Source organism: Felis catus, chromosome B3 (genome assembly GCF_018350175.1).
Source record: "Felis catus isolate Fca126 chromosome B3, F.catus_Fca126_mat1.0, whole genome shotgun sequence".
In the NCBI taxonomy this organism is placed as follows: domain Eukaryota; kingdom Metazoa; phylum Chordata; class Mammalia; order Carnivora; family Felidae; genus Felis; species Felis catus.
Window position 1 is genome coordinate 105,250,885 of NC_058373.1, and position 12,319 is coordinate 105,263,203.

At 35.5% G+C, this 12,319-nt stretch overlaps 1 protein-coding gene across 13 annotated transcripts in view; it reads left to right on the forward strand.

Moving 5' to 3' along the window:
- KIAA0586 (protein TALPID3) overlaps positions 1-12,319 on the forward strand; it is a 114,050-nt gene that overhangs the window by 47,701 nt on the left and 54,030 nt on the right. For all 13 annotated transcript variants that reach the window (XM_045059977.1, XM_045059973.1, XM_045059976.1 and 10 more), the window contains 6 exons: positions 380-498; positions 4,568-4,767; positions 8,430-8,589; positions 9,151-9,370; positions 9,905-10,161; positions 12,238-12,314. In XM_045059977.1, coding sequence (XP_044915912.1) covers positions 380-498; positions 4,568-4,767; positions 8,430-8,589; positions 9,151-9,370; positions 9,905-10,161; positions 12,238-12,314 — 1,033 coding nt within the window. The remainder of the gene's footprint in view (positions 1-379; positions 499-4,567; positions 4,768-8,429; positions 8,590-9,150; positions 9,371-9,904; positions 10,162-12,237; positions 12,315-12,319) is intronic.

Here is a 12,319-nt window from a genome sequence, read left to right on the forward strand (position 1 = left end):
TAATTCTTATCTTGTGTGGTTTTATATGGGTGCTTTCCAAGTAGGGAACCCAACATTTTAGGTACAGGATATGTCAGATAATTCTTGACCTAAACTTTATTATGACTTTAGGAGGTCTGTTAAACTTTTCATTAGAGTAATCTGAAAGTTCATTAAATCAAATTTAAAGCTATCTCCCACATGGAGATTCTGTTTCATGTGGTTTATTTTGCTAGGAGACATATTTGATTTATTTCTTCTCTCCAGATTCAACTTTCAGAATCACTACTTTCATATGTAAATGTTAGTGTCCATGGGTAAAGTTTATTTTTAAGGGTGGTATTTCTAACACTTCATACATTTCAATCAAATTTAGGAATCCTCAACTTTTATCCCCCAGGGTAGAACAAGAAATAATGTCAAGAATTATCTCTGGGCTCTTTCCAATCCAACAACAGTCCATAGCTAATGTCAGTGCTTCAGTCAGTGAGGCAAGTGAACCATTGACTTCTGACATAGGTAAGTGAAATGGAATCTTTTAAATTTTTTTGTTATTAAAGGATAAAACCTTCAAGTCGTGGATTTATGTATCTTAGAGGTCAAGTAGTCTTCAGCTGACAAAAGATAAGCTCTTCCTTCTGATAATCCCTTCCCTGTTCTCTGTAGTGGAGGTTCTCTCATCCCCTTATTTCATACTGCAGCATTCAGATTATTATTATTATTATTGTTCCACCCCTCCATCCCTCCCACCCCAAATCTCTCTGTTATTTCCCATAGCACTTTGTATATATCTTTGTTATGGAATTATCAGATTGGATTATGATTGGTGTACATATCTGCCTCACTTACTAGACTATTAATTACTCAGGATTACCGATGTTTCTCCTTTAGTGCCTAGCCTCTGACTGACACCTAATAAGACTTTAGGTATTCACTAAATGGATAAACAAGCCTCTTTCTTTATGGAACCTATATCATTCTCTTCTTCGTATTCTCCTTCCTCTTCCTTTTCTTCTGTCTTCTTCCCTTCCTTCTTCCTTTTCCTCCTCCCCTTCTTCCCCTGATCTTCTGCCTCGTTTTCTATCAGCTTTTTTGAGGTATAGTTTACTTGCCATAAAATTCACCAATTCTGAGTGTACAGTTTGATGAGTTTTGATAAAAGAACACTACTGTACATTAGCCACATAATCATGATGTAGAAAAACACATCATTCCAAAAAGTTCCCTCGTTGCCACTTTATAGTCCATTCCTAACTCCTTTCCATGCCTCCTGGGCCCTAACAACCACTGATCTGCCTTCTATTACTGTATTTTTGCCTTTTCTAGGTTTTTATATGTATGTTAACATACAGTAGGTTGTCTTTTGTGTCTGCCCTTATTTAGCATCATGCTTGACAATCACATTTTATGTATGTAGTAATACTACATTATATGGCTGTAACATAATTTGTTAATCAGTTTACCAGTTGATGGAAATTTGTAGTCTTTTAGTTTGGGACTATTATAAATAAAGCTCTGATGTGGATATTTCCAAGCATATTTTTTAGATACATCTTTTAATTTCCCCTGATCATATGGCAAATAGATAACTTTGTAAGAAACTACTAAATGTCTTTAGAGAGGGTGTTTTAGTTTGCATTCCCAACCAGCAGTGTTTCAGCACTCCACTCACTCCACATCCTCACCACCACTGGGTCTCGTTAGTGTTTTTAATTATGGACATTCTGTAAGTATGTAGAGATAGCTCATTGTGATTTTTATGCGCATTTCCCTAATGACTGATGATGTACATTGTTTCATGTGCTCATTTGCCATGTCTATACTCACTTGGGTGAAATGTCTTTTTAAATCTTTTGCCCATTTTTAAATTGAGTTTTGTGTTCTTCCTGTTAGTGAGTTGTAGAAGTTCTTTATTTGTTCTGGATACAAGTCCTTTGTTGGATATATTTTGCAAATACGTTCTCCTAGTTTATCTTGCCTTTTTGTTTTCTCAACATTATCTTTTGAAAACCAAAAGGTTAATTTTGATGAATTTTAATTTATCAACTTTCCTTTTATAGTTTGTGGTTTTTTTGGTGTATTACTTATGAATCTTTCTCAAGATCAGTAAGCTTTTCTCTCCTATCTTTTCTTTCAGAAGATGTATGGCTTCAGACTATACGTTTAGTTCTATGGTACATTTTAGTTAATTTTGATCCCTACTTTATACCATAAACAAAGATTTTTTTTTCCAGCATATGGAAGTCTAATGTTACTAGCATTATTTGTTGAAAAGATTATCCTTTCCCTGATGAATTGCCTTGACACTTTTGCTGAAAATCTGTTGGCTAAATATGTATGAATCTGTTTCTAGGCTTTCTATTCTGTCCCTTGATATGCAAGTCTATTTTTATGTCAATAATACACATTATTGTAATTTATTATTTTTTTATTAATATGAAATTTCTTGTCAAATTTGTTTCCATACAACACCCAGTGCTCATCCCAACAGTGCCCATTGTAATTTAAAAACAAGTCTTGAAATTGGATTGTGTAAATTCTCCAACTTTGTTGTTCTTCTTTTTTAAACATTCCTATGTATTATTACCTCTTTTTTTCCCTCTTCTCTCCCATCCAGAATTACCTACTTTTCTTCCTCCATAGACTAGACTATCTTTTAACTGTCTAAATCCTAGACTTGAGTCCATATTTACAGCTTTTACTTTCTCACTGCCACTTTGTCTTTAGTCCTTACAGAGCTTTCTGCCCTTCCCCTAATGAAACTCCTCTCTCACAGAATTTGATTGTTAAGAATAACCTTTTTTTCCAAATTCTTATCTTCCTACGTGGCTCTAGCATGAGCACTCTCGACCACCTCTAATTCTTAAAATGTCCTCCTCGTTTTGGTTTCTTAGAATCTATTCTGTTCTTGTTCCTCCCACCTTTTTAATTTCTCTAGGACTTTATTCCTCATCTTTTTCTTCCTGTTACTTGAATAAAAATTTTCCCTAAGTTTCTGTGCTGTGTCTTCTTTCTTTTCTGTGTGGTTTTTTTTTTTTTTTCAGTCTCTTTTTGCCATTTGTTACCCTTGGTCAGTTGATGACTCCTAAGCCACACATCTAGGCTGTGAGCTTGCAGTTTGGTTTGTTGATGAATATTCTACTTGATGCTCCACTGGCATCTCAAACTTGACGTATCCCAAATGTATCTCATTTTTCTAACCCGACCCGCTCTTTGTTTCTGTTTACATTAATACAGAATTTTCTAACTTCACTCCACACAACTGATTGTTGCATTTGGCTAATTCTTCCTGTTTAGTATAATTTGAATGCTTCCTCCACTGCTACCACCCCAGGTTTTCTTTCATCACTTTTTGGAAGGAAGAAAAAAAATGACCAACAAAGTTATCCAGGAAATTTGTTTTCCTGGATGAAAATCTTAAAATTTCCAAACTGGATTTTTAGATCCTACTGTCTTCTATTTAAAAGCATGTGTGTTTGTTTTTGTTTTGCCTACGTCTGGGTAGGGCTTTTGGCTTTTATAACAGAGATGTTCTGATTTCTGGTCATGCTAAAACAATAAATTATGAGAACTGAAAAGATATATCTACATATACTGCCAAATATAAATTTGAAATTTGATAATCTTTAATATGGTAACTATAGAGTAAATTGCTGTTAGTTATCCCTCAACAAATGATCCTAAAACACCTGTACTCACTTTTTAGGGAATTCTGGATATTGCTGCCTTAGTTGTACTAATTAAGAAGTTCTCTTTGGAGAGATGACATCTCCATCAAATTGTATAGATCATTGTTTACATGTTCTCTACACAGAGCTTTAGAAATATACCCACTTTAAATCTAGTAAAGTCTGTTAAGGAAGTTTTTTACTGCATTTTATGAACATTTTTACAAATGAAAAGTATTACCTATTTGGAATATTAATATACCTACCTATATAGCTTCTGATATCAAGCATGTAAACCACTACACAAGTTTGAGTAGGTTTAGTCTGTAGTGCTGGTAACTGATGTATCTGAAACTATAAAGAAGGAAGGTTTGTTTTCATATTTATAAAGCAGCTACTGTTTCTCTAAAATCCCCCAAAGTCATTGTGTCTTTGTATTTTGGCCAAGATCTGTCATAGGGTTTCCTGTTACCCTACTCTTGGAAATAAATGTGAGTTGTTTTCAGATGAGAACATTTAAGTGACTGCAAATCCTTTCCATCACTAAATTCTGAAGTGGTAGGGAAGAGGCCATGCGAGTAAAGTTTCCACCTGGGTGTTTTCCTCACTCTTTTTGATTTGTTTAGAAAGGATGTTCATTATGTAAGTTGTCATCTTATTCTCTTTTGTAATAAATAATTTTGTATTTTCATTTTTATTCTTCCTCCTACCCCCTTAAACACAGATGTTTGTATCTCTAATTTTTTTAATTTAAATTTTAGTTAACATACAGTATAATATTGGTTTCAGAAGTAGAATTCATCATTTATATATAACACCCAGTGTGCATCTCTAAAATTTTAAGAATTAAGATTTGGATTGCAGGTATGTTTCTTACATGCTTATTTTGAAATTCTTTTTCTTTTTTTTTTTTTTTTTAGTGGAAGGAACAAGCAATGGTGTCCTCCAGCTTTTTGTTGATGCTGGGGTTCCTGTGAATTCAGACATGATTAGCCATTTTGTGAACGAAGCTCTTGCTGAGACCATTGCTGTCATGCTGGGTGATAGAGAAGCAAAAAAGCAAGGGCCTGCTGCCCCAAGTGTTTCTGGAGATGTTTCAACAAGCAACACATACTTGCCGGTAGGAGTGACTTTCCTTTCATGACTTGGAGTCCTGGGGAATTTTTGATACGTCTCTTAAAAACCAGTAAGATGGGAGTGCCCGTGTGGCTCAGTTGGTTGAGGATCTTGACTCTTGATTTCAGCTCAGGTTGTGATCTCATGGTTCGTGACTTTGAGCCCTGTGTTGGGCTCTGCACTGACAGCACAAAGCCTGCTTGGGATTCTCTGTCTCCCTCTTTCTCTCCCCCTCCCCTGCTTGCTCGCTCACGCTCTCTCTCTCAAAAATAAGTAAGTAAATAAACATTAAAAAAAATACCGTGGACAAATTGTAAATTAGGTGTTGTAATAAGATTATAGTTTGTGGTGGAGATTGATTTTTTGTTGTTGCTATGGTATTATAGTAATATTTTCCCCAGCATTTTATTTTAAAAACTTTGAAATCTATAGAAAAGTTGAAAGTATGATACAATGAAAATCTGTATACTTTCTACCTAGTAGTTACCAGTTGATAACTTTTTTTTTATTTTGAGAGAAAGAGAGCAAGCCAAGGAGGGGCAGAGAAAGAGAATCCCAAGCAGGCTCTGTACTGACAGCACAGATGTGGGGCTCAAACGCACAAACCATGAGATCATGACCTGAGCTGAAATCAAGGGTTGGACGCTTAACCGACTGAGCGACCCAAGAGCTCCCGATTGATAACTTTTTGACATGTTTTATCTATCTTTATATGTTACATACTCTTTAAAAATCATTTGAAAGTTGCAGGTATCATGACACTTTACTTCTGATCATCAGCAATATCTCAAAAAGAAGATACTTTATTACATAATCAAAATGCCATCATCATACTCCTGAAGAAATGTAACATTGATATGTTAATACTATGTAATTTAGAGTCCATATTCAAATCTCCCTATTGTTCCAAAATAACCTTTATAGGATTTTTTTTTTTAATTTTTTTTTCAACATTTATTTATTTTTGGGACAGAGACAGAGCATGAACGGGGGAGGGGCAGAGAGAGAGGGAGACACAGAATCGGAAACAGGCTCCAGGCTCTGAGCCATCAGCCCAGAGCCTGACGCAGGGCTCGAACTCACAGACCGCGAGATCGTGACCTGGCTGAAGTCGGACGCTTAACCGACTGCGCCACCCAGGCGCCCCAGGATTTTTTTTTTTTTGATTCAAGATATAGCCAATGGTCACATGTTGCTTTTGGTTATTATATAAACTGATATTTTTAATCTTTAAAATAAAATATAGTTAATGTTCTTTTGTTGTTGTTTGTTTCATCAGCCATACTGTGTTAGTTTCTAATCTATTATAGCAACATGGAATTATACATGTTATATATATATGGACTCTATACTACTATCAGCTGTTTAAAACTTTGTAGTCAATTCTGATTTCACAGATCATGAGGGCATCATTTTATATAGGTGAAACATTTAAACTAAGTCATTTGAGGTATAAACATGAAGTTACAGGGGCGCCTGGGTGGCTCAGTCAATTAAGGGTCTGACTCTTGATTTCGGCTCAGGTCACGATCTGTGGTTTGGGAGTTCAAGCCTTGAGTCGGGCTCTGTACTGACAGTGCAAAGCCTCCTTGAGATTCTCTTTCTTTCCCTCTCTCTCTGCCTCTCCCTTGCATACACACATGCACATGCTCTCTCTCTCTTAAAATAAACTTGAAAAAAACAGCATAAAGTTACATATTTGAATTTTATGGAGATGGTATAATGTAATTGATGTGATGTGATTATGCACGAGATTAGGTACATACTTTGGGTTTGCGCTTTCTTAGTTCATTGGTAATGCAAGCAGTGCAGATGTTGTTGGGGTTATGGTTTTCTCTGTACTAATTACACTGGTTTGCTTTCTGCCCGTATGCTGCATATACTCTCATGAGGGTGATTGAATGAGAAAATGTAGAAAAATCAGTATAAATAGGCAGTATATACAGTTGTTAAGAGCATGGACTTTGGTGCTGGGAAGATCTGAATTTGAACCCTCAGCTCTGTTACTTTAGTCTCAAGTATAATAGAGAAAATGCATAGAGTTCAAATGACCAAGACTTTATCAGAAATCTTTTTACTATCTAGGAGGGCAGGCTCCCTTCCACCACTGCCATATTGTTCATTATCTTCAGAATTGTCATGGCTTTTCTTGGCCTTTTGATCTTCCAAATATACATTAAAATTTAGCTTTTAAAAGGTTTTGTTGGTATTTTTATGGGAATTGATCCAGTTTTGATTGGTTTTATTTGGAGAGACTTGTATCTTTATCATACTATTATCTTTTTAGCCAAGATTTTGTGGAAGATATAGTGAGATGATGAATGAAAATAGCTTAATCTTGTGTCTAGAATTTGGTACTCAATAACTGTTTATCATCATTATCCATTACTAATACTAGTAGAATACCTTCAGATCCTCTCATGATGATGGTCAAGTGGCATTATATTTGAAAACAGTGCATTTGTTGCTGTAGTTTTATGCAGCCAAGAAGAAAAAAAAACAGTGTATTTCTTTCATTTAAAAATAAGAGTTGAGAATATGCTAATTATTAAGCAGTGCTGTAGAATTTTTAATACACTTCATGGTTTCTAAATTGTATATCAATTTTCAACTCAGAGTACAGAATAAAGGCTAATTACCCTCCTATATAAGGATGTTTTAGAACGAGGAGAAAAAGACAGTGTATTAAAAAATAGGTAAAAGACATGTCTAGATAGTTCACACACAGAAAAGAAATACAAATGGCCCATATGCATATAAAAAGGTGGTCAATATCATTGGTAATAAGAAAAAAATCACTGAAACCTCATTTTTACTGATTAGATTGGTAAAACTCTAAAAGTTTGATAATGCCATTGTGCAGAAAACTTTGAGGAAATGGGAATTCTCATATCTTCTTGTGATTAGTGTACAATAACATAACCCTGTAGAGGGAAATTTGGCAATATGTATTCAAATAAAAAATGCAGTTAACCCTTTAAACAGCAGTCCCACTTTTAGGAAATTGTTCTGTCGATAATCTGTAGACATGAGTTAAGTCAAGATTATGTTTGATGACTCAGGGGAAGGGAACTAGGTGGACGGGACATGGCTAGGAAAGGAGATTTAATAGTCATTATCTTCCTTGTGTACCTTTTTGAATTCTGACCCATTTGAATGATTACACATTTAACAAATCAATTTTAAAGTGTTTACTTTTTTCTTCCCCAGTATTTCTATCTCCATATTGTCTTCATTTCAACCCCCCTACTTTTTTTTTTATCCTTCCATTGCTTTTTACAGGCTGTAATCTTTTGTGCTAAAAAGCTGCTCTTGATATCTTGTCAGTTAAAATGCTTCCTTTCTGTTACATGGCCTACCCAGCTTGTGTTTGCATTTGATCTTCAGCTGTATATTCAGCTGTGTCTTCCTATCAATATTAGAAGAGCGAGCTTCTGATTTCTTTGGGGCCTACTTCAGAGTCAGAGCTATTTTAATGGCCTGAAGCTTTCTGCAGGCTAGTCTTGAAACTTAGCAGCTAGAGGAAGTTCAAGAGCCAGGGAAGTTAGGGCTCCATTTCTTCCCCTCCATTTAAATTCTGTTAAATCTCTAAATGAGCTTATTTCATTGTTTTACATTACCTTTATATGGGTGATAATAAGCACCATTTGTCTTGTTTTATTTTAGGCAAGAGTGTGTACCCCAGTGCCTACCCCACAACCAACTCCTCCTCGTTCACCTTCATCACCTCCTAAGGAGAGTGTGTTGGTAAAAACTCCAGATTCTTCTCCCTATGATTCAGATCATGATTTAGCTATTCCTGTGAAAGAAATATTTGCTGAAAAAGGTAGAAACCTTATTTCTATAACTTAGTTTTAATCTAATAACTACTAAATAAGATTTCATGGTTTATTTTATGTTTTATGGATTAATATGTACATACCTACTGTTTACTAGGTTTTAGTAAATCATTTTTTCTTGTAAAGAGACAAGGAAATTGGTTTCTTAATTTCCTAGTGGTACCTGGCTGGCTCAGTCAGTAGAGCATGCAACTCTTGATCTCAGGGTCGTGAGTTTGAGCCCCATGTTGGGCAAAGAAATTACCTAAAAAAAAAAAAAAAACCAAAAAACTATTAAAAAAAAGAGTATGTGATCTAATGCACACTTATACTGCTTTTAAGTTCATGGTAGTATTAAAAGTGATATCTTTTCAAGATTGTTTTCTTATCCTTTACTAAATAAACCTGGGAATTTCCCCATTATTAGCCATTATTATTATTATTAATTATTATCACCATTATTTGTATGCCAAAATATTAAGAGATTCCTGAAACAACGTATCTTGCCTTCCTATGGAGTGTTTATTGACTTTTATCTTTTCCTTTCTCTTTAAACAAAATATCTTTAGGAAATGTTATGTCTGCCATCACACTTGTTAATACTCCAACAGTTACTCCTGCTACTACACCTCCTCCTGCAGCAGCTCTTACCCCAACTTTGTCAGAGATTTCCATTGAGAAATTGAAGATCTCAGGCCCAGGGCGTCCTAAGCCATGGAGTGATGGAGACCTGCCCCTGGAAGAAGAGAATCCTAACTCTCTTCAAGAAGAACTTCACCCAAGAGCTATGTAAATGATAACATATTTACTTTCAGTAACTGCATTTCATCTTAAGTTGACATATGTGACCCATTAAAAACATCAGAAATGATAAATGAAGTTTTATAAACCATAAGCTACTTTATACTTTAGTAGAAAGAAGTTTCATAAACTTCAAGTTTTTAAAAAATTCACCAAATTTATTTATACCTTCAATTATCATTTTAAAAGATCTTTTTATGAAACAGATTAAAGGTATATATTGTTATAATATTGTTAGTAAAATAGAAAATGATTTCTCCCCAAAGTGAATGAATCTTCATTTACAATGACCAGTTAACTTTTATATCACCTTGTAAATTTGTTGTAGAGATGGTACAACTTTCAAGATGGCCTATGATTAAAGCATGAAAACAATTTTGGAAAAATAAATCTTGGTAATTACAGTAGTGCAGGTTATAGAAATACTTTGCTAAAGGAGCTCTTTGAATCTGTTTTTTATATAAAAATTAATATAGGCTTTCAGTGACCTAATAAGTTCACAATATGTCTTTTTCTTCTTAGTGTAATGTCTGTGGCCAAGGATGAAGAACCTGAGAGTGTGGATTTCCCTGCTCAGCCTGCACCTCCAGAACCTCCAGTTCCTTTTATGGCACTTTCTGCTGCCACCAATGTCCCTTCCCTCATACAGATGCCAGCTTCTGATTCATCAACAACTGAGAGCAGCTTGAGTATTACTGTCACTGAAACTGAGACTTTAGATAGACCCCTCTCTGAAGGAGAGATTTTACTTAACTGTGGTCAAAAAATGGCTCCCAAGAGTAAGTTAACTTGTATCAATTGATTTCAGTGGTTAGATTATGATAATTCCCAAGTAATAGTTTTCTGGGTCAAGTCTTTTTTCTTAATTTTCAAGATTAAACATGGTATAATAGAAAGAATATGGACTCTGCAAGTTAACTCTTCTGTGCCTTAACTTCAGAAAGTAAAATCTTGGTCATAAATCTCACCTTCCAGAAATAATACCACTCTTAATAGTTGGAAATATACCCTTCCAGTCTTTTGCTTTTCTATTGCATATGTAGATACCTAAATACATGTGTATGTGTATTTTTAGCTTTAAAAATAGAATCATACTGTATAAATTGTTTTTAAACTGCATTTTTTTTAACCTAATAATATATCGTGGACATCTTTCTATATCAACACATGTAGCTGTACTTCAGTTTTTTAGTTGTGTGTAGTCTGTTAAAACAATGCCATGGTGGTCGGCATGTAGATTGTTTTCAATGTTTCCTTATTATACAGAACTCTCTGATGACCCTTCTTACACACATACACATATGTGTGTACACTTAGTACACTTTGTACACCTATTTGATAATTTCCATAGAATACATGCCTAGAGGGACACGTTAGGTGGCTCAGTTGGTTAAGTGATGGACCGGCTCAGGTCATGATCTCATGGTTCCTGAGTTCAAGCCCCGTGTTGGGCTCTGTGCTGACAGCTCAGAGCCTGGAGCCTGCTTTGGATTCTGTGCCTCCCAATCTGTCTTCACCTCCCCCGCTTGTGTGCTGTCTCCCTTTCTCTCTCAGAAATAAATAAACATTTAAAAAAAATTTTTTTTAGGGGCACCTGGGTGGCTCAGTTGGTTGAGCGACTGACTTTGGCTCAGGTCATGATCTCGCAGTTTGTGAGTTGGAGCCCCATGTCGGGTTCTGTGCTGACAGCTCAGAGCCTGGAGCCTACTTCAGATTCTGTGTCTCCCCCTCTCTCTACCCCTCCCCTGCTCACTCTCTGTGTCTCTCTGTCTTTCAATAATAAATAAATGTTAAAAAATAAATAAGTAAATAAATTTTTTTAAAAAGAATACATGCCTAGAGGTGTCTGGCTGCCTCAGTTGGTTAAACATCCAACTCTTTTTTTTTTAAGTTTATTTTGAGAGAGAGAAACAGAGAGCATGAGCAGGGGAGGAGCAGGGAGAGAGAGAGAGAGAGAGAGAGAGAGAGAGAGAGAGAGAGAATCCCAAGCAGGCTCCACACTGTCAACACGGAGCCTGATGTGGGCCTCAAACTCACAAACCACAAGCTCATGACCTGAGCTGAAACCACGAGTCAGATGCTTAACTGACTTAGCCACCCAGGTGCCCCAAGCATCTGACTCTTGATTTCAGCTCGGGTCATGATTTCACAGTTCATGGGATTGAGCCCTGCATCAATCAAATATTAAAATAAAAACTTTTAAATAAATAATAATAAAAAAAGAATACAAACCTAGAAGTGGAATTGCTAAAGCAGAGTATGCACCTTTAAAATACTGATACATTTAAAAAAAAAATACTGATACATTGCCAACTTGCTCTTTAGAAAGGTTACTCAGTTTTTTGTTTGTTTTTAATGTTTATTTATTTTGAGATGGTGATAGAGGGAGCAGTGAAGGGACAGAGAGAGAGAGGGAGAGACGAAGAGAGAAAAAATACCAAGCAGGTTCCATGCTGCCAGCACAGAGCCTGATGCGGGGCTTGAACCCACGAACTATGAGATCATGAACTGAGCCAAAATTAAGAGTTGTGCACTTAACCGACTGAGCCACCCAGGGGCCCTGAAAGGTTAATCAGTTTTTAATTTTAATCCATTTTAATTACATCAGTAGTATTTAGGAGTGCCTCTCAATTTCAGGTGTCTCAAGTTATGACCAGTTGGTAGGTAAAACAAAAATCTCATCTTTGTTATAAAATATACTTAAAAAAAAAACTGGTGATATTGAGTAGCTTGTGAATTATTATTTAAGAGCAGTATTTTTATTGTATAAGTTTAAATGTAATGGCTTTATGGTCAGATTATTTACTGAATTTATGTTTCTTCTGTTTTCTGAATTTTTATGTTGTAATTTCTAGTTTTAGGAGATGGACGATTGTGTCTGACAAACCTAAACGATAGCTTATCCAGTACTCTGCATGATGCCCTTGAAATGGTAAG